Raw genomic sequence first — 23,522 nt, 5'->3', positions numbered from 1 at the left:
GGTAGGTGGTCATGATTCAGTGATCATTGAGTGTATATACTAACATTCTCATTTTTATCCTATTATGATTTATACAAAATCTGATCAGAAAAAATTATGATTTAATATCATGGATAAAATAGAAATGTATAGTAAAAAGCTTGGTGAACATTTATGGAAAGGACAAACGAGCAGAGATTGCTAAACTTAACCTTTATATATCAACCTTCTAAATAAAAGAGACATAAGTTAGGTAACAACCAATTCATTAGCAAGGACAAGTATTGCTTCAAAGGGCAGAATAAAAAATAATACAATAAATATGAAAATTTATTCTGATATAATTATGGTATTTAATATCATCATCAAGTTAATATGGTTAATTAATTTCATATCACACTCAACCCACAATTAAAAACAACAGCAATATAACTATCACAATTTTTAACTTAGTAAGACCCTATTTACAAAATCACAATACAATATACCCTTCACAGCAGCAATACTAAGAGTTAGTGCTTGTGGAAAACAAGTACATAAGCAAAAAAATCCTTATAGAATGAAATCTTCATAACAAAAAGTGTCATGATCATAAAAAGAGCAATTCTGAAATAAATTACGTTATAATAAAATATGTATACAAAGGGAAAATACACATAGGAATTATGTACAAATTTTACACTTATGTGTACCTTCACAAGTGCCATACAAATATCCTAATTTGTGGTAGTGTAAAATACATAACAAATTATGTTATTTCATTAGTTTTTTTTTAACATTTAGTACTTTTTCTTTAACATATTCCTTTTGTTGATACAAAAATGCATAAAGCACTGCTTCTAGTTACACCTTAAAAATGCTATCTGATTTTCAAAAGCTATTTATCATGCTACTATCAATTAAAACTAGCTTCTGTTAGTTGGAAACATAAGAGATGATGAATATTGGGAGATTAAAACAATTCATTATATGAATAACATTATTTAAGCATAGTAGAAATGACTTAGAAACACATATATATATATATATACAACCTTCTCAACTGCATACTAAAATGCCAATCTATTATAGATACTGCTGAGAGGGTTTATCTGTAACTAAAAAATATATTGCTATTAAACACAGCAAAGAGTATAAGTAAAAAGGATAAATAAAATAACAGCAGGAGCTTTCGAGGATTAATTTTTCATCTGCAGCCTCATAAATAGTGCAATTTTTTTTTTTAAATGATAAATCCAAACAAAAAAGGATAAGAATCCTTCGTACTATGCATGGGCTGAAGGCTGAGAAGACACTTGTTGACATTAGACTTGAATTTCTGTAGGTTGTAATTTTCAGGAAATACATGAAGGCTGTTCCTAAAAACAAAAGTAGGAGTAAATGACAAAGAGAAAGTTAAATTTTTTGAGGTTTGTAGTTGGTAAACTTGATCCATTTCTCTTCACTGTCGTGTCATTTTTCTTTAATGTTAAAATGAAATTGTGTGTGTGTTTGAGGTTTTCAAAAACATTAATTATTCTGTATATATATGTAAATCGCATACATTCATATTTAACATGTGAAGTGTTGTTCAATTTTACAGTTATATAGCATGTGTCTGAGCATTTTTTTTATTTTTTTTATTTTACTGTATATCTCTTTTTAAAAATATCTTTTTAGTAATGTTAATTTTAAAAATTCCTTAATCTGACAGAGGCAATTCTATTTCAGTAAATTATGTAATTGTTTTAAAGATTAAAGTAAATACATATATAAATAAATGCAAATAATTGCCAACTGCCTTAGTAGTACTGCTTAAGATTACAAATAAAAGACACCTACAGCCTTACATTTACGACGTATTATAAATCACTTACTAAATTTCTTAATTCACTTACTAAAGAGGTAGGAGACATGGCAGAAATTTGAAAATGCTAAAAACTATAAAGGAGTATATATTATTTCACATTATTCTGGATTTAGAAATGGTGGAGTTAGCTTTATTTTTTAGCACATATATGCAATTTCCTTTGGTCCTTTTCTCATTTAAGTTATCGATTCTTGTGAGGAATATTTATGGCCAGTAAAAACATTAAAACAGTTACTGACATTGCTAATGATGCAATTTTCTTATAAAATCACAATTTATGAACATATGAAATAAAATTATGTAAAGGAAAACATGATATAACTAGAGCAATAATTATAACTATGCATAAACAACTATTCTTCAATATATACATTAAAAACAGATACTTATAAAACTCTGACCTGTCAGAAAACACTGGATGATAATGCTATATTGCATTACTAACAATTAAAAAAATATATATTGTCTTATTCGCAGTATCAAAGGAAGACATACCAAGCATAACATTTCTGCAAATATATATAATATATACAAATCAACATTACTATATTATTAAACATTGCTGGTCTTCATTTTTTGTTAGGAAGGGGACTTCCTTTTTTAGACAACTGACTGAGGAAGGACACATCCATTGATTCTTGATCTTTTGCTATCTGAGACTGGTATTTTTGCATGTGCTTCATAACACTTTCCAAACTAAAAGAAATAATTTTGTATAATTAACATTGCACTAAATGTACATTAGTTAAAAGAAACAAAGTATAATAATTATAAGTAGCCAAGTAAGGTAAAATAAACTAAATTTGTCATAACATACATCAGACCAAGAAAAATAGAGTAAACTAAGTTTGTAATAAAATACATTGATTTTTAGGCGCACTATAGCCATAGCAGCTAATGTGCCAATAAACAACCACACACACACACACACTGATTTGCTTCGCAATACAGGGTGTATCGTGAAGCAAATCACATAATTATACGTGAAAGACATAATAACATTTTTTTTTTTTTTTTTTTTTTTTTAATGTGAACCCCAAACACGAGAGGTATTAGAACCTATAGTACTTAGTACCGTGCTTAGGTTTGAGGTTAAGAAGACGAAAGAAGATATTTGTTGACATTGGACTTGAACTTCTGTAGATTGTAATTTTCAGGAAATACGTATGAAGGAAGGTTGTTCCAGAAAACGGCAGTTGAATGAATAAATGAGGAAGATGAAAAGTTGGTTCTGTGGGTTTGAAGTTGGACAGTAAATGGACGTTGGCTAGTGGCGGCACGTGTTCGGACTGTTTTGAAAGAGAGAGCAGGAATTATAGAAGCCAATTCAGAAGAACAGTGCCCATGGAAGTATCTGTAGAAGAGGCATGCAGCAGAAACAGTGCGTCTATGAGAAAGCGAGTGGAGAGACTCTGTTAGAGATGAATCATTAATTAACCTAACTGCCCTCTTCTGAATGGAATCAAGAAGCCCGAGAGAGGTTTTGGGGGCACCACCCCCAGATGTGGGAACAATATTCCATGGCAGGGCGGATTTGCGATTTATACAGAGTGGGCAGCTGTTTGGAAGAAAAGTAACGCCGAGAGCGAAAGAGAAAACCAAGTTTTTTAGATGCAGAGGAAGCAATATTTGTAATGTGCTTGTGCCAAGAGAGATTAGAAGTCAGGGTAATCCCCAAAAGAGATATATCATTTTGCCTAGAAATCGGAGTGTCACTAAAGATAAGCATAGGAGCAGAATCCTTTTTGCGAGATATAAGATAAGACTGAGTTTTAGAAGGGTTGAAATCAACTAAGTTGTCTTTGCCCCACTGGAGAATTACCTGTAGATTGGCATTTAAGGAATTGGTAGCAGATTTTCGAGAACTTGAAGCTGTTTGAGCAGGACAAGGTTTCTCAAAATGGAAAGTTGAATGCAATGTGCTATCATCGGCAAAACTATGGATAGGATTTCCAGTCAATGGAAGAAGGTCATTGATATACAAGAGGAAAAGAGTGGGGGAAAGAACTGAACCTTGGGGGACACCGGCATTAGTGTAGATGTTAGAAGACAGAGAGCCATCTACCATCACCCTCAGTGAGCGATCAGAGAGAAAACTGGATAACCAATTACTAAAAATAGTTGGCAAACCATAAGATGGAAGCTTGTTTAGAAGACCTTTATGCCAAACACGATCAAAAGCCTTTGAGATGTCAAGAGCAACTACTTGTGTTTCACCGAACCTTTCCATTGAATTAGTCCATAAATGGGTAACATAAGCCAGAATATCTCCAGTGGATCGACACTGACGGAATCCATACTGGTGATCGTTGATCAGACGGAAGGTTTCTAGGTAGTTTAAGAGTTGGCGGTTAATTGATTTCTCCATTACTTTAGAAAGAGTAGAAGTAATTGCAATTGGACGATAATTGGATGGGAGGGATTTGTCACCCTTTTTAGGAACTGGCTGGATATGAGCAAATTTCCAAGCAGAAGGAAAAACACCTTTGGAATAAGAAAGTGAAAAAAGGTGGCAAAGAATAGGAGTAAGTTCAGGAGCACAGGTTTTGAGAACAAGTGGAGAAATACCATCAGGACCTGGAGCTTTCTTAGCATCAAGATTCATCAAAATCCTTCTGATATCCTTTTGACGGAAGACCACAGGAGGCATTGAGTTTAGCGTGTTGGGAATGGTGGGAGGTGTTTTTCCAAGATCATTAATACATGAGCTGGAAGAAAAATGTTATGCTAGCAGGTCAGCTTTATCCTTGGCTGAAGTGGGAACAGAACCATCTGGTTTGGACAGAGGTGGGAGCAAAGATGGGCAAAAGTTGCGGCCAATAGCTTTGGCAAGAGACCAGAATGCTCGGCTACCATTAGGGCAAGAAGCAAGTTTTCTACTCTTAGCCTGTTCAAACTCTAGTTTGGACTGATTAATAACTGCTTTACAACTGTTGTGAGCTTTGGTGTAGGCAGAAAATGAAACTGAAGAATTAGAAACAATCCAATTACGATATGCAACATTCTTCTCTTGGACAGCCTTAGCACATTTATTGGAAAACTAAGGTTTAGATAAAGGACGAGATTTTAAAGTGGAGTGTGAGATAAGGGATTCCATTCCTGCAAGAATAATTTCACTGACACGATCTGAACAAAGACATCAGAAGTTTTGAAACAGTAATCCGACCAAGGAAAAGAAGAAAAGAAGTCTCGCAGGTCATCCCATTTTGCTTTCTTGTAATGCCAAACAACACGTGGTTGGGAATAGCCATGAGATAAAGGTTCCATTGGAGAAGAGACAATCACCAAGTTGTGATCTGAAGTGCAAAACATATAGACATCTGAAAATTCCCACTCAGTTTGTGTAGTGTGCACCATCCTTCAGTCAGGTGATTGGGCCATTTTTCTTCCAAGATAACATTGAACTCTACAAGTTATCCAAATTTGCTCGAATTGTATGCTGCCCCTGGGTTGGAAGATATTCAGCCATGTGTTCTATCAGCAAGATGGGACACCATTTTGCTGATAGAACACAGCAAGATGGTGTCCCATCTTACTGTGTTCACTGGAGCTTCCATGTGTGCAATTAATAAAAAATTTCCTTACCAATGAACCAGCCAGGATGATTCCATTCTATGGCCTGCTCATTCCCCAGATATGGCACCTATGAATTTCTTTATATGGGGCTATGTAAAGGACAAAGTGTATGCAAAAAAAAAAAAAAAAAAAAGTTAACAACATCACAGAGTTAAGAGAGGATTGAACAGGCAGTGACTTCCATTAACTGAAGTGCAGTTGTGTGATAAGAAATTCTTTGATTCACTTTAAGCACAGCAAACCGTTTTATAATACCTATTAGAATAAAATTTTAATTTAGCTTCATTAATAAGGTGAACAATTTATAACCACCCTTTACATTTTTGTAAGTGCAAAAAGAGGTGGCTATGAAATCATAACTTTTTTTATTATTATTATGTTTTTTTTTAATGAAAACCTCAGACACAAGAGGTTTTAGAACCTATAGTACTTGGTACACCATGCATAGGTTGAAAGCCGAGAAGATGAAAGAAGATACTCATTGACATTAGACTTGAACTTCTGTAGATTGTAATTTTCAGGAAATATGTATGAAGAAAGGTCATTCCAGAAAACAGAAGTTGAATAAATAAATGAGGAACAAGAAAAGTTAGTTCTGTGAGTTTAAAGTTGGACAGTAAAAGGATGTTGACTGGTTGCAGCATGTGTTCAGACTTCTTCGGAAGAGAGAATGGGAATTATAGAAGCCTACTCAAAAGAAGAGTGCCCGTGGAAATAACTATAGAAAAAGCATGCAGCAGAAAGATAACTTCTATGAGACAGAGTGTGGAGAAACTCTGTTAAGGATGAGTCTAATAGTTAGTTATTATTAGTTAGATGCTAAACTAATTAATAAACTAACTGAGATCTCTGGCTGAATTGGGCATTCTTTTAATGGTTAATTAACCATTAATTTCTTTTAATGGTTAATTAACCTAAATGCCCCCTTTTGAATGGAATCTAGAAGCCTAAGAGAGGTTTTGGTGGCACCGCCCAGATGTGGGAAATATTCCATGGAAGAGCAGATTTGTACAGAGTAAACAGCTGTTTGGAAGAAAAACGCCAACAGCAAAAGAGAAAACCCAGTTTTTCAGATACAGAAGAAGCAATATTTGTAATGTGCTTATGCCAAAGGAGATTTGAAGTCAGGGTAATTCCCAATAGAGATATATGATCTTTCCTAGAAACTGGAGTGTAATTGAATATAAGCATAGGCGCAGAAGAATCTTTTTTTGCAAGATATAAACAGGACTGAGTTTTAGAAGTATTAAAATCAACTAAGTTACCTTCGCACTGGAGATCAGCATTTAAGGAATTGGTAGTGGATATTCGAGAAGTTGAAGCAGTTTTTGCAGGGCAAGGATTCTCAAACTGGAAGGTGAAATGCAATGTGCTATAATCAGCAAAACTATGGATAGGATTTCCAGTCAATAGAAGAAGGTCATTAATATACAAGAGGAAAAGAGTGGGAGAAAGAACTGAACATAGGGAAACACCTCCATTAGTAGAGAAGTCAGAAGATAGAGAGCCATCTGCCATCACCCGCAGTGAGTGACCAGAGAGAAAACTGGATACCAATTACAAAAAACAGTTGACAAACCATAAAATGAAAGCTTATTTAGAAGACCTTTATGCCAAACATGATCAAAAGCCTTTGAAATGGCAAAAGCAGATTGAGTTTTTCCAAACTTTTCCATTGAATTTTTCAATAGATTGGCAACATAAAGCAGAATATTCTGTCAATGAATCAACACTGACAGAATCCATACTGATAATCATTGATCAGATGGAAGGTTTCTAGATAGTTTAAGAGTTGGTGGCTAGCTGATTTTCCATTACTTTAGAAAGAGTAGAAGTAAGTGCAATGGGACAATAATTGGATGAGAGTGATTTGTCACCCTTTTTAGGAACTGGCGGGATACGAAAAATTTCCAAGCAGAAGGAAAAACACCTTTGAAATAAGAAAGTGATACAGAACAGGAGTAAGTTCTAGAACTAGTGGAGTAATATCATCAGTACCTGGAGCTTTCTCAGCATCAAGATTGATCAAAATCCTTCTGATAGAAAGCATTGAATGGAGTGTACTGGGAATGGTGGGAGGTGGTTTACCAAGATCATCAATACAGAAGTTAGAAGAAAAGTAGAATGCTTGCAAGTCAACTTTATCTTTGGCTGAAGTGCCAATAGAACTATCTGGTTTTGACAGAGGTGGAAACAGAGACGAGAAAAAGTCACGGCCAATACTTTAGCAAGAGACCAGAATGCTTGGCTAACATTTGGAAAAGAAGCAAGTTTTCTACTCTTAGCCTGTTTGAAATCTAGTTTGGACTGATTAATAACTGCTTTACAATTGTTGTGAGCTTTGGCAGCTGGTCTTAAAAGCTTCTCAGAAACCAATGAAACAAACATACATTGAAATTTGTGTTGATACAACTTTACCTTCAAGTATAGCTTGAAATCTGAAACAGAAAAATTGATTTCTGTATGTAGGGAGGTGGAGCAGTCATATCAGAACTGATCCTAAAAAAATTCTCTGGGACTAACAAAACATATGCTGAAAATTTGGTATTTCCTGATCAAGGAACAGTTCAAGCACCCAAAAAATACTTCCATTTATATGTAGATTTTATATTAAAGAAATTTTTGATTACTGAACAAATCTTTCTAAAAGACCCTAGTTAGTAGATGTTAAACTAATTAATAGTTAATAAACTAACTGAGATCTCTGGCTGAATTGGGCATTCTTTTAATGGTTTTTAGTATACAATCCTTTTTATTTTTTTGGTTTTGCTCAGATAACAGAGACCTCAGTTAGTAGATGCTCAGATAATCAAGCCCTACTGTACATCTAATATTTTAAAGAAAGCAAAATGTCACTTATATTTTGTTGTTTGAGTAACAGCTTCATTAAATAATACTTCATATCCATGATAATCACAGTATATACTTACTCATTCATTAATTTTGTATTTTCACTTTTAAGGTTCAAACTTTCTTCATGCAAAAGAGAGAGTGAAGTCATTGCATCTTCTTGATGAGAAAGAGAGCCAGGACCATTTGATCCTGGTACATAAGTTGAAGGAATCACAACTGAGTGAGCTGGTGTGGAAAAGTTTGAGGCCGAAGCACCTATAAGTCGTTCATGATGGACAATGTGATCCCATTGTGGTGGAGACATCACGCCAGAAACAGGCCTTTGAGTTAACCCAGGTATAGAAGTGCCACCACTACTGCTTGGAGAGAGACTTTGAAGGGGTGAAATGTAAGACACATGGAATGGTTCAAATCTATGCTGAAAAACTGGAGACCCCTTCTGTAAAGTGTGAATTTTGACCTGCAAAAAAAAAAAAAAAAAAAAAAAAAAAATTCCCCCCCAAGATGTTAATCATTGATAAAACAGACAATATAAAATTCCTGCAATTTTCATTTATGAAAAGCAAAACTAAGTACAACAGACTTTCAGAATAACAGCACCTTCAGGGATTCAAGGTGCCATTATTTCGATTTTTCCGTTATCTAGAAAGTTTTATTTTTAATATATTTAATGCAGAATGTAATGCTTTTAATATTACATCCTGAAAAAAATGTGAAGTTTTCTTTTTCTAAAGGCTTTTTAGTTTAATTCTGTTTTATATCAGATAACACCATTTAAAAAAGTGGAGTAATCTGATGTAACATATCCTCGTCATTTAGGGCTACTCAACAAGACAAAACAAATATTTCGTATAAATATTAAAATACTATAAATCAAACTTTTACCAAGTCCAACAGAAAAATAAATGTTTTAATAAAATAAATCTGGAAAACTGTAATTCAGTTGCACACCCACCAACTTTTAGAAATTCAAAATCAGAAGACTTTAAGGGATCCAGCTTTAGTCGGAACTCTCTGGACTTATGTTCCAGCAATGCCTGAACAGTATTTCCAAATTAATTAATGCATATTATATAGTGCAGCAGATAAGTTATATATATTGCCATAAAATGCAATAACATTATCTTAAAATTTCTAGTTATCTCTTAGTAAGCCTATTCTTCTTACGCGACAAGCAAATGGTAAGGAATTATGTGGTGAAGAAAACTTTATATGAAAAATAAGTAATACTTTCTCAACATATCAAAATGAAGAATCAGTAACTACAAAATAATAATAACTGTGCATTTGAAAAATAACAAACTTGGCTAAAAACTATATGAAAATTAAACTAATTGGAAAACTGAAAGATTCACCTGTTTAATTAGAAACTTCTGATTAAACTGGAATCTAGCAGGTATGCAAGTGTAAATAACAAAGCACAAAATTAAATCATAACTTACTAAACAATCGACTAGATTCCATACATCCATCTGTCTTTGTTTTTGCCATTCATCTAATTTAATATTCCAGTTGTCTGTCTCAGCCAACGCAAGTCTGAGCTCAGGACGTAATGCTTCAGCTTCTTTTCTCAGATGAAATACTTTCCTTAACATGAAAAAATTAATACATTCAAAAGATGTTAATAGCAATCACCTAGTTCATTTTTTTAAAAATTAAATAATCATTTCTGTCCTTTAAAGGGAAATCAAAATTAGAAAGCAATACAAAAGAAAAGAGCATTAATGTACATGAATTAGCAAAATTCATCTGTACCGGTAACTAAAAGCAAACCAGGTTTGACAGAATTGAGGCACATTACTGCATTACGTACACAATCATGTCAGGAATTTTCTACCTCCCTCAAAAGATCAACACTGAAAAACAAATACTGTTATCCACAGTTCCACCTAAGTTGTTACTATCTTTATAAATTTTAAATCTTATAATTTAAAAGATATTAACTTAGGTGGAACCACAGATAATGGTATTTGTCTTTTATTTGGGCATTAGCATTAGTAGAGGCATACGATGCAAGAAAGCAAGCTTAATGCAGCATCAGCCAAAAAACCCCCTCCTATTTCACCCCTCCATTTGTTCCAAATGCCTGTCCAGCTCAGCCTTAAATTTATTTAGGCTATCAGCTTCCACAACAAAAGATGGAAGTCTGTTCCACCAATCAACTACTCACTGGCTAAAGGCAAATTTCTGCACATCTGTTCTACAACTATCTTTCCTCAATTTGAAACTGTGCCCCCTCAGGTTCTTAATCTGAGCAAGAGGAAGAATCCCATCAGCATTCAGCTTGCTCAAGCCATTCAAAGGCCTTATACACCTCAATCAGATCACCTTCGAGGTGATCTGATTGAGAAGCTACAATTTGCAGCACTTAAGCCTTTCTTCGTAAGAGAACTCCTTTCTTCCCCTCAATCTTGTTGCCCTTTGTATTCATTCTAGCAACTCTACATCCTTCCTAAAATGAGGTCTCCAGACCTGTACACAGTACTCTAGGTGTGGCCTGACCATTGCCTTGTATAACAGGATAAACACCTCCCTGTCCCTGCTAGCTAAATTCCTATATATCATTGACAAGACTCCATTATCTGCCCTGGCAGCCTGTCTGCACTGCTCAGCGAACTTCATATTTGACTGCACAATTACCCCCAAGTTTTTTTTTCACTTTCCACTTCCCTGAGTGTAGTACAACGCAGTTGGTACAATTCTCTTCGGTTATTGCTACCCATATGCAGTACTTTGCATTTATCAATGTTAAACTTCAGTTGCCACTTCTCAGCCCATTTGCCCAACTTATCTAGATCCAGTTGGAGTAGCATACTGTCTTTACTGTCGTTAACAACCCTGCCAACTTTGTATCATTGCAAACTTGGACATTGAACCTGATATACCTTCATCAATACCACTGATAAATGGTATTGATGAAGTTATTAGTGGAGTTCCCCAGGGAACTCCACTAATAACATTTGTCCACGAAGAGCAGTTCCATTGATTACCACTCTCTGTCGTCTCCCACTCAACCATTCCTTTATCCATTGTAGCAACTTATCCTTAATGCCATACATATCCAATTTGTACAGCAATCTTCCCTGTGCAAAAGTATCAAAAACTTTCCTGAAATACAAGTATATGATATCAAAATTGTTTTTGACATTCAGTTCCTGTGAGACCACATCATAGTATCCAATCAAATTGGTCAGACAAGACCTCCCTTTAACAAACCCATGCTGTGTCTTAACTATTACTGCAGTCTTGTCTAGATGGTTCTTTAACCAGTGATTCCATTACTTTCCCCAGAACACAAGTTAAACTAACAGGTCTGTAGTTAACTTGGGTCACATTTTGAACCCCCTTTGTGAATTGGTGATACATTTGCATACCTCCAGTCCATGGGGACTTCCCCTGAGTCCAAGGAAGCTCTCATAATTATGGCTAAGGGTCTGTTTACTTCCTTTGCTGCCTCCTTTAATATATCTGGATAGATCCCATCCATGCCAAGTGCCTACTTTATGTTTAACTTCAACAATTTCTCCTCCACTTTGCTCTCAGTTATTACAAAATCACTTAGCTCCCTGTTAGAGTTTGACAAACTTCTGGCACTCCCCTCATTGAATAACTCCTCATGTGTGAATGTAGATGCAAAATACTCATTCAGTTTATCAGCTACCAGAGCATGATCAGCAATAGTCAACCCATCTATGTTAAGTGGTCCAATCTGATCCATCCCTTTCCTTCTAGAGTTTACATAAGTAAAGAACTTGCTGTTTTTCTTTGCATCCTTTGCCAAAGATTTCTCATAATCTGCCTTGTGTTGTCTAGATGATCCTGCAGTGCATCTTTAACCAGCACCTCCATTAATTTCCCGGTAACAGAAGTTAAACTAACAGGTCTGTAATTACTTGTGTCGCTCTCTGATCCTCCTTTGTGAATTGGAGTCACATTTGCACATCTCTAGTCCATGGGTACCTCCCCTAAGGTATTCATGGTATTCATGATTATGACTAAGGATTTGCTTACTTCATTTGCCGCCTCTAATATATCTGGATAGATCCCATCCACCCCAGGTGCCTTTTTTACCTTTCACCATGAACTTATTTACCTTTGTAACTTATAATGAAGAGTACTTTCCTTATAATAATACTAATGCTTGTTATTTTTAACTCGATTCCAAAAATTTAATTAATAATAACAGTTAATTAGTTATTCACTAATTATTAGTAATAGTTAATATTCACTGCTAATATTAATGCTCAAAGTATGCTTCAGATGTTTCGCCAAAATATGAGAAAAGATATATTCTCAAGTAAATTTCAGTAAAAAAGTCCTCATGCTTACGAGAACTATAGAATTCAGCAACAACTTTCAGAAAAAAAAAAAAAAAAAGCTAAGTTTGCTACAAATACATCAATCTTATACTGTGGAGGCACTTCACCATGAACTGCTGGTATTCCTGCACTTTAAATAAAGAACACTGTTTCACAGAGAGGAATAACGCTATTTATTTAAAATATATGACATTACCCAGGGTGCAATTTTGATGCTTGCTGGTGAGTAAGTAGGCACCATGAAAGGTGTATATCAAAAAACACTGAAAGTACACAAAACAATAAAAAAATATCAATCACACAAACCTAACATCAAACTTTACTTACCTGATGCATGCAAAGATATCTTGTAACTGTGACTTTCTATAAGTGAGGCAAAGGTTAATTAGAGGCTCCAACTCAGCATTATCATGTAGAGTATACCTTTCCTCTGAAAGAAAAAATATCTATAATTAATTTGAAAACTCTAGGTATTTCTGCATTTGAGTTTTGTATTGGTGAAACTTTAGTCCTTGCAGCAACAAAGAGTGACTTTCACTATTTAAAAGGCAACTTTTAGCTTTCAGAAAATACAAAAATGCATAAAATATTAAAATTATTTCAATGCCTGCATTGAAATATAATCCCACAATCTTTAGTACTTAATCTATAACTACAATTAAAATTGTGTGTGTGTGTGTGTGTGTGTGTGTGTGTGTGTGTGTGTGTGTGTGTGTGTGTGTGTGTGTGTGTGTGTGTGTGTGTGTGTCAGCAAAATCACTTTTTTCTTGCATAATTTGCTGAAGGAAAGACAGGCTACAAATACCAATTTTACATATAACAAGTGCTCTCCAGTTTATAGGAAAGGGGTAAAATTTATAACAGAAGTCATTTATTCGTGAGAAAATTTAGTACAACTGAATGAAGAAATATCATTTCTTTATTAATTTTTGTTTTTTTTTTTATCTTTATAACAAATACAAAATCAGAACTTTATCACTTAATTTGCACATAAAATAAAAGCTTGCTTTAATAATTATGAAATTCAATAATAATAAATAGCTCTCTTTTAATATAAGCGTCCTGTATATAAATACTGAGTAAGATAAGATAAGATAAGATTTTCTCACCTTTTGTTCTTTTTTTTAACCTCTCATATGTAGCAACGATCTTCTGATTACTAAAAAAAGTGTTAGTAACAAATTTATTTTATTTTATAGTTTTAAATTCATAAGAGCAACAGAATTATCTACTTGAGATATTTTAAATTCTACCTTATTGCTTAAAATTCTTAAGTTCCCATAATTTATTTTTTTAGATATAAATAAGAGTTATTACAAAATACCAGTAGTATATTATGCAATTTATGATTAGTATTGGCAACATGACCAAGGAAGCAAAGCACATATCCAGCAAAAAAAAAAAAAAAATTATTCCCTTGCTCATTCCTTTATTCAAACTGTCCATTTTCACAACATTACATGGAAGTTTATTCCACCAGCCAATTACTGTTTGGCTGTTGGAATAAACAAATTTCATAGATCTATTCTGCAACCATCCTTTTTCAATTTAAAATTGTTCCCTTGTGTGTTCCAACTGGGAAAGGGTAAAGATACCATCAGCAGTTAGTTTACTGAACTCTTTTAAAACTTTGTCTACTTCAATAGGTCACAACTAGATGTCTTGTTTTCAACAATTACAATTTACATAATCCCATTTTCCTGGTGCAAATATCCTGTATCCCCACTAATCTCATTGTTCTCTGAACTCTTTCCAACAGATCTATGTTCTTCCCAAAATTAGTTTTTCAAACCTGTATGCAGTATTCCAGATGTGTCACCACCACTACCTTATTCAACGGGGATGATTACATCTCTGTTCCAGCTGGCAAAGTTCTTGTGTGTGTGTGTGTGTGTGTGTGTGTGTGTGTGTGTGTGTGTGTGTGTGTGTGTGTGTGTGTGTGTGTGTGTGTGTGTGTGTGTGTGTGTGTGTGTCAGCAAAATCACTTTTTTCTTGCATAATTTGCTGAATTAGTTTGCTGAAGGAAAGACAGGCTACAAATACCAACTTTACATATGACAAGTGCTCTCCAGTTTATAGGAAAGGGGTAAAATTTATAACAGAAGTCATTTATTTGTGAGAAAATTTAGTACAACTGAATGAAGAAATATCATTTCTTTATTAATTTTTGGTTTTTTTTTATCACTTTATAACAAATACAAAATCAGAACTGTTCTAATTTCTGATTTTGAGCTGTTCTAACAGCATGTTTATATAGCTGAGAGAATTTCATGTCAGACTGTACAATTACCCCTGCTCCTTTTTCCTTATCAGCTGCCCAAATTCAGTGTCTTGCATTTATTAATGTTAAGCCCTTGCTGCCACTTTTTCAGGCTATCTGCTTAGTTTATCTGGATCTTCTTGAAGCTGCTGATTATTGCCATTAATCACTGTGACTGAAGTACCTGATTATAACTTTCCTCTTTGTCTCCTACCACTTAAACATCCTTTCGTCCCTAGTAGCATTTTCCTAATGCCACCTTTCTCCAATTCATATAATAATTTTTCACGTGCAAGACTGCTGAAATATAATTATGTAAATGTTAAAATTATTCTTTGCATCCAGTTCCTCTATGATGACCTCTCTAAGTGACTAATCAGATTGGTAAGGCTTTGTGGCTCCACTCCTATCGAGATGATCTTACATTACTTTTAACTATTGACTCCATTATTATCCCTGGCACAGTCAAACTTACAGGTCTGTAATTACCTGCTCCATTCTTTTAACCACCATTGCCTATAAGAAATAAATCTGCACTTCTACAATCTGTAGGAACTTCTGAATACGAAGATCCTCTCATTATTATGGTCAAAAGTTTATAACTACCTTATTTGCAGTTTATATCAAAAGTTTATAACTACCACATTTTAGCTTTTTTTATATATATATATATATATATATATATAAAAATGGACAGATTTGATCATGCCAGATGCTTTGTTCACTTTAAGCAGTTTATCTTCCACCATCCTTTCTGTTATAAAATCATAACTGCCAACACATATTGGATGGACTTCTGCTAACCCTGTCTCTAAATCTTCTTCATGTATGAATGTAGATGACAGACATTTATTCAGTTTATCATCAAACTGTGTAGGATCATCAATAGTTATGCCAGTTATATCTGGTATATCAATGTGATTCAACCCATTCCTTCTAGTTCCCCAGGCAATTTATAATCATTCCGTGTATTTTGATTCTCTGCCACTAAGCTCATCAGTACATCTGACATCCACATTTTAGTCTTAACCTCAAAAAATATATCTCTTAGTTGTGAAAAACGCTTAGTGACCTCTATGATTACCTCTCTGAACACTTTGAATTTGACATTTACACTTTTTTAATATTAGTTGTTCCCACTGAAAAGAGTTTTTAAAAAAATGTCTGAGCCAATTATAATTGCATTTACAAATACAAAATTCCTTCCCTTTACTTCTGACAGTAGTTATTTCTTTGAATAAATCCCACATCAATATACTATGTTCAGTGCCAAAGGCCCATTTTACTTGAAGATTCTTAATGTATGATGAATTACTGCTGATACCCTGATATCCAGAATATCAGTTTCTCATGTCACCTCACTAACATGTTGGTGTAGAAAACAGGTCATCCACCAAATCAAGAAATGGTTTTCTACTGAGAAAAATGCCAAGCTATGAGTTTCAGTCAACATCTGGAAAGTCAAAATCCCCCACAACAAAACATTCTGATTTGATGGCCCACTCTATTTTTTTTTTTTTTTTTTTTTAATGAAAACCCCAAACATGAAAGGTATGAAAACCTATAGTACTTAGTACCGTGCATGGGTTGAAGGAGAAGTATGGGGGAAGGGGGATGCCGGAAACTTTGCTCTAGAGACTAAACATGGGTTTCACCACTTCAAGCCTCCAATTAGTCTGCACTCGTTAGCAAAACATTTATGACCACCCATTTATGATTTTGTATCTGTCTCCATGAATGGATGCATGCACCCCCCCCAGGGGTGATGTCACCAACTAGTACAGCAAATATAGCATGTGATGGCATGACAGCAAATATAGTGCCTGTCAGTTTACCAATATGAGGCCCACACAAAGGGGAAAGGGAAGGACCTGATGGAGTTTGAACAGAGAATGATTTGTAGCACTAGGAAGGTGGGGACCAGCATCTCAGCAACCACAGGCATTGCTGGCTGTTCTAGGATTGCCTTAGAAGGACACAATCACCCAATGTGCCGGGACACAATCACACAACGTGCCGGGATAAAGAGACCATCACTGGTTGACAGTGCAGAACAATGGCAGTTAGCATGTGCTGTATGGGAGAACAGATGGCTCATGATCCCTCAATTAATAGCAGACTACAACCAAGGCACATAGAGAAATGTTTCTGAGTACATCATCCACTGAACACTCTTGTGGATAGGCCTATGGAGTAGGTAACCTGTTCATGTGCTTGTGTTGAACAACTGTCATCAACACCTCTGCTTGCAGTGGGCACAGGAGTAACATTCATGTGCCCACTGCAAGTGGTGGTCCTGTGTCTGCAGTGGGTACAGGAGTACCACTTCTGGACAATGGATGACTGGGAAAGAGTTGCCTGGTCTAGTGAATCGAGGAGGCTCTAATTGCATCATACCAATAGTGGTGTGTATTTGACAGAGAGCAGGTGAACGAAAAGCTGCAACCAGACTGAACAATTGGACGAAAAGAGGCCAGTAGCATCATGGTTTGGGGGATGTTTCATGGACATCAATGGGTCTCCTCATCCCCATTGAACACACCCTCACTACCAGATCCTACACTTTGCCATATTTTCAGACCAAGTTTTCCCCAACATGGTGACAGTGTATCCAGATGGTACTGGACTCTGTCAACAAGACAACGACCCATGTCACAAGGACTGCATTGTGCAGGAATGGTTCAAGGATCATGTACAAGAATTGTGTATGCTCCCCTGGCTGCCAAATTCCCCCCAACATCAATCCCATTGAACATTTGTAAGATGCAGTGAATGCAGCATTTGCCAGTCCACATTACTGCCTCACTCCATTGCTGAAACTCCAAGACACCCTTTTGTCCAGAATACCTGAGTATTAATCTTCTAGCTCTCATATCTCATGGGATCGATGCCACACCAGGTGCAAGTGGTTATTACGGCAAAAAGCAGCCCAATGCTATTAGGTGGTGGTCATAATGTTTTGGCTCATGAATGTATATAGTCAGCTCTTCACTAATTAAAAGTTATTTGGTCTATAATGGACTCCTATTCTTATCTTTGTTTTTACAGTGGTTATATCACAAAGGACTGACTCAATATCACACTGGCCTGTGTCTGCTAGTTATACTCTTTTAGAATCTATGTGCTTCTTAATCAAAAGCATAACTCCTCCCCCTTTCTCCTATCATGCCTGTAATTATAATTGCCCATATTCAAAATTCTGCATCCCTAATTTAACCAATACTTCAAACTCATCAAATTTATTTACTATGTTGCCAGCATTAGTGTATAAGATATAATCATAATCAAAAACACTGTCACTTTAAAATTTTCATTATATATCATTTAAATAAATAAATAATTGTTAACATCTAAACAAACATTCATCATCTGGTGGAATCTAATGCATAATGAGTTTGCAATTCAAAATCCTTGTGGATATTTATATTTCATCTGGTGCCTTATATCTGGGTTTCAAAAACTCCTCAAAAACTAAATTTAGCTTTAGGCAGAAAATTTTATTGGTTATAAACTTGGCACATTACAATGTCTTAGTAAAAAGATATTAAAATCTATGTATAAAAATCTGCAGCTTATTAAAAATAATAAAGAGATTAAATAAACATTATGAGTACTTACATATCTCCTAACTTGTCATCCAATTTGGATTTGGCATAAGGATGTCGCTGTAGGTCAACAGTACTAGTACTAATGACATTAGAACTTGTCTCTAAAGCAGCTGCTCGTTCTTCCTATAAACAGTTGACAACCCAAATTAAAAGCTTTGTATAAGAAAAAATTCAAGACAGATGATTACATTAATTAGATTATTATAATGATAACCCTGCTGTCTTCATTTTCAAAATTTAGCTTTAACAGCCAAAAGATAATAAATGAAAACATGATTATCATTCAGAAAAAACATAAGCCAATATATGAGTATATAAATATTTTTCATCCTTAGTAATTGTTTTATAATGAATGACAAATTGCTTCTCTGATTTTACCTGCAGCTAATTGCTGTAAATAAAAATTCTTCAATTCTCAGAATTAAAATTAATAAAAAAAGACCCTTCCTTTTTTTTTTTTATTTTAAATTGTCCTACTTTTACCTGCAGCTAATTGCTGTTAATAAAAATCTTTCAATTCTCAGAATTAAAATTAATAAAAAAAGACCCTTTTTTTTTTTTTTTTTTAAATTGTCCTACTTTTCTGAGAATGCTCATAGTAAGGATGTTCATAATTTAGTTGTTTAGTATCCAGGTTTAACAGAGGTGGATGCCAAACCATTACCTGAAATAACTTAAGCGAGTTCAATAATCAAAGCAATGGCACACAAAATAATGAGTTCAAATGCCATAAATTGGAAGCCAAAAGGAAATTGGAATAATTAATAAAAATTACCAACCCACATATGTAATAAGTAATGAAATGCTTAAGCAATGAAAGCGGCATTAATTAAAATTTCCATTGGAAAGATTGCAATGCTCTATGCAGTGTATTTCATTTAATCTGTAATACATTCTATGCTCCTGCTATTTTTTTTCCCCTATTTAGTTTATAATTTACTGATACTCTGATTCTTCTAGTCATAATCTCATAGCATACTCTTATGCAAATTCTCATTTTTCAGAACACATTCTCCTTGTCTCTTCTTAGAACTATTTTTCTATATGATTTGCACTTTATTTTATGAAACTTATTAGCCTTCACAAAGATCAATATTTTTGTTAGCTTCCAAATACTCTGGAAACTGACTCTTGCTGCACTGAATAACTTTTTTTTTTTTTTTTTTTTTTTTTGTCATATTATCTCCTATTGATCTGTTATATTCCATGAAGAGTAGCTAGCATGTAATTAGTAATCATATCTTAATGGTATTTTGTACAGATATATAAACAGTCAAATACCTTACTAGTCACTGTTTATTGTACACTACATGTGAATTTCTTTAATCTGTAATTTCTGCAAAAATCTGAATTGGTTCATAGACCAGAAGAGACAAGATGGTACTTGGAAGAGTGCCTTCTAGTCTGTGGACTAATAATGGTGAACCATCCCTGTAGTGTAGTGCATGTGTGTAAAAAAAAGGACTCGGTCCATATAGTGGGAAAAATATAACATTTTAGAGATTTCAGGAAATTGAACTAATTCATGATAAACAATGGATGACTGTTTCAGAGAATGAAAGTAGAAGAGAAAAATGAAGAGGAGAAAAGGTTAATTTGAAAAGTACAGTTGTTAACCTTCATATCGAAGGATATTAACAGCTACACAACATCCTTTTATGATATGGAGGTCGGAAAGAGTAGTAGTAGTGGCATGTGATGCAAGAAAGCAAGTGTATGAGCTTATACAGCATCAGCCAAAAAAAAAAAAAAAAAATCACACCATTGCCTCCAAATGCCTGTCCAGTTCCTCCTTAAATTTATTCAACCTATGAACTTCCACAACGACAGATGGAAGTTTGTTCCAGCAATTAACCACCCGCTGGCTAAAGGCAAATTTCCACACATCTATTCTACATCTGTCTTTTCTTAATTTGAATTTATGCTCCCTTAGGTTCGTATTAAATTGATAGTTGTTTTAAAGCAGCAAGACCTAGATAGATTAATTTTGGTTGGTCTGAAAAATAGCAGTTTGAGCACAATACTAAGGAATGTAAGATTTAACATATGACTAATAGTAATCCCAGATTATCTTAATGCAAGAATGTATCTCAATAGTGTGTCAAGTGAAAGGTTTAAATTCTGCAGTGTCTGGAGACTAGGCACCTGTGAGGAGATCTGATTGAGGTGTATAAGGTTTTGAATGGTTTGAGCAAGCTCAATACTGATGGGATTCTTCCTCTTGCTTAGATTATGCACCTGAGAGAGCATAAATTTAAATTGAGGAAAGACAGTTGTAGAAGGGATATGTGGAAATTTGCCTTTAGCCAGGGGGTAGGTGATTGCTGGAACAAGCTTTCATCTGTCATTGTGGAAGTTAACAGCTTAAATAAATTCAAGGCAGAACTAGACAAACTTTTGGAGTGAATGGGTGGGTGAAATGGGAAGAGGTTTTCTTTTTTTTTTTTTTGGCTGATGAGTTTGCTTTCTTGCATCATATGCCTCTACTAATGCTAAGTTGTCAGAACAGCACTTACTGTTTTATTTTTTACGTGCAGGAATTTTGCTATTAGGAAGAAAGGTAATTTTTCCACTACTACTTTAGGCTACATACAGATTTAAAACTTTTGTTTCAGTAATACATGAATCTACAATAAACAGTGTAATGAAAGACAATGAAAACTAGTATAAAGAAGCACTCTGTGAGAGAGAGAGAGAGAGAGAGAGAGAGAGAGAGAGAGAGAGAGAGAGAGAGAGAGAGAGAGAGAGAGAGAGAGAGAGAGAGACTGACTATCTTTAGGTTTGTGAGTTGCAAAGCCAGTTTTAGCACTATACATTTGATAGAGAACTTGAGCCGTTTAATGCATTGAAAAGACTTTTAAATTATATATAGTAAATCCTCAATTTCACAGACTAAGAGGGAAATTGGAATGCCCATTATTGTTGAATGTATGTTAGATCAAGTTTTTTTCGAGACCATTTTTACCTTAACTTTATTGGCTGACTCATATTACCTAATTAGTAAAAAATAATTTACCATGACCACTTATAGGTACTCTGGTGCCAGTCAAATTTTTCTCATCCATTAAATTAAAAATCCGTGAAATTCAAAATCAAGGGTTTACACTGTGACTTATCTTAAATTTATCTTGCCTAAATATATGTGCAGTTCATGTAGCTTAGCACTGGCATGAAAATTTATGTCAGAACCAGGGCTAGTTCACTAGAGACAACAAAATACTTAATATCATCAGCATATAAAATAAAACTATGATTCTGTGATAGAAAATGTTCCAGGGCAGCTGCGAAAAGCAAAGCTGATAAAACACCTCCCTGACGGATGCTCCAAGTGAGGGTGTGTTCGTCGCGAAATTCTTGATGTTGTACGATTAGGGGCCTTGGCTTCAAAATGGTCTTGGTGATCTGTAATAGTTTGCCTTCAATGCAGAAGTAAACTGACAAAATATTTTCAGAAGCAGATAAGGAAACATTATCAAAAGCTGCCTTAATGTCAAGGAATATGATATCAAATTGGGCCTTTTCATTGTCCACATTACTCCTGATGCTGAGAAACTGGATAGTTGGTTCTAGACACATGAGGTGTGATTCCATTGAGATGGGTATATTAAGTAGTAGTTCTTAAAATTCTCAAGGTCTCATATTTTTGAGATTAATGAGACTTTTCTACTTTCTCTAAAAGTTAGTCCAGTATGTACTTTCACAAAAGCGATTACTTTTTTAATGAAAAAAATCAGTAGCAAGCATTACGTTCCTATCATGCAAACATAACATTTTCAACGTACGAATGCCCTAAAACATGGTTTCAACAAAGTGTGACTGCTCACACCTCTTACACACGTGTATATGTGTAAGGGGTCTGATTCATGGGCGGATTACACCCACCAAGAATTTTAGACCTTAGCCCATCTGATTTCTTTTCAGGTGATTTTTAGAGGTTACTATTTATTTAAATTGTTCTTATCCACAAGAAGAGCTACAGGCCATAATTCAGCATGAGGCAGCCATATTGCCAAGGCCATTATGAGCGTAACGTAACACAATATGCCATGTATACCTATGTGAGAAACACACAGCAACTACATTTAGCAATTTCTATAATGTACATAAAGTAATGTTATGGTAGTTTCTTCCATGGTTAGCTTCTTTTTTTTTGAACACATTGTAGATATAGATTCTAAGAAAGTGAATTACGTATAGATGCCAAATCAAAATAAAAATATCAACAAAAATATTTATAAAAAGAAAGCACACAGTAAATATTGTAAATCTGTGTGGTATTAGAGTGAACTGAGTTAGTAAGAAAGGGCCACAGGTTAATCTGATCACTCTTTAGCAAGTTCAGAGATTTTTAGAGATAAACTAGATGTGAGAACAATATCCTAAGGTTAATTAATTTTTGGATTTTACTGAGTTAATAACTGTTTAGAAAAAAAAAGTAATAATGGAAACAAAAAGGGAAATAAATTTTCAGATATTAAGAAGTTATAGATCTGTTATGCTTATGCCAAGAAAGGCTAGATGTTAATAAAATAAAGAATTTAGTTTATACTCTGCCCAGCTGAGGCTAGAAGAGTTTATGACCTCATTGTAACTGTTCTATTGAGCCAACTTACCATATCAATGGCTTGATATGAACTAATTTCACCTATGCTTAAAAAATAAGGTCACAGAATAAGCCAAATGCTAAAAATTTTATTGTCTTTTGTCCAATATGCTGAATATAGGCAAGTTTTCAGGTATTAGGGAGTCTGCCATCAAGAAGCATAGGCTTAAAGAAATGTTATCAGAACAGATTTTTTGTTACAAGACCAAATTGATCATAAACAGAACTGTAAATTATGATACTCACCAAATCCTTTATATTTTTTAGTTGCATAAGGTGTTCTTCCCACATCTCTGTGACTTTCTCCAACGCTGTACACAAAAAGAAAAGAGGAAAAAAGTTATTCTAATACCTAAACTAATTCACAAATTCTGCTATTTAATATATATACAAAATAATGGTTTCATATACTCTACCTCAAAAAAGTATCCAGACTCATACCTGCTTTGCATTTATATCACTGCCACTTGCTTCA

At 34.4% G+C, this 23,522-nt stretch overlaps 1 protein-coding gene across 1 annotated transcript in view; it reads right to left on the bottom strand.

The window, feature by feature from the left end:
* Positions 1–2,397: 2,397 nt before the first annotated feature.
* The window catches only part of IKKbeta (inhibitor of nuclear factor kappa B kinase subunit beta), an 89,104-nt gene continuing 67,979 nt past the window's right edge, over positions 2,398–23,522 (bottom strand). Inside the window, exons 13-19 of the mRNA XM_090378587.1 lie at positions 23,294–23,358; positions 18,455–18,567; positions 13,686–13,735; positions 12,904–13,006; positions 9,700–9,844; positions 8,335–8,717; positions 2,398–2,524 (exon numbers count right to left, since the gene is read on the bottom strand). Of these exons, the coding sequence (XP_090234713.1) occupies positions 2,398–2,524; positions 8,335–8,717; positions 9,700–9,844; positions 12,904–13,006; positions 13,686–13,735; positions 18,455–18,567; positions 23,294–23,358 (986 nt within the window). The remainder of the gene's footprint in view (positions 2,525–8,334; positions 8,718–9,699; positions 9,845–12,903; positions 13,007–13,685; positions 13,736–18,454; positions 18,568–23,293; positions 23,359–23,522) is intronic.

The sequence above is a fragment of the Mastigoproctus giganteus genome, chromosome 7, assembly GCF_048544385.1.
Source record: "Mastigoproctus giganteus isolate SK-2022 chromosome 7, ASM4854438v1, whole genome shotgun sequence".
NCBI lineage: Eukaryota > Metazoa > Arthropoda > Arachnida > Uropygi > Thelyphonidae > Mastigoproctus > Mastigoproctus giganteus.
This window is presented reverse-complemented; position numbering and strand designations above follow the sequence as displayed.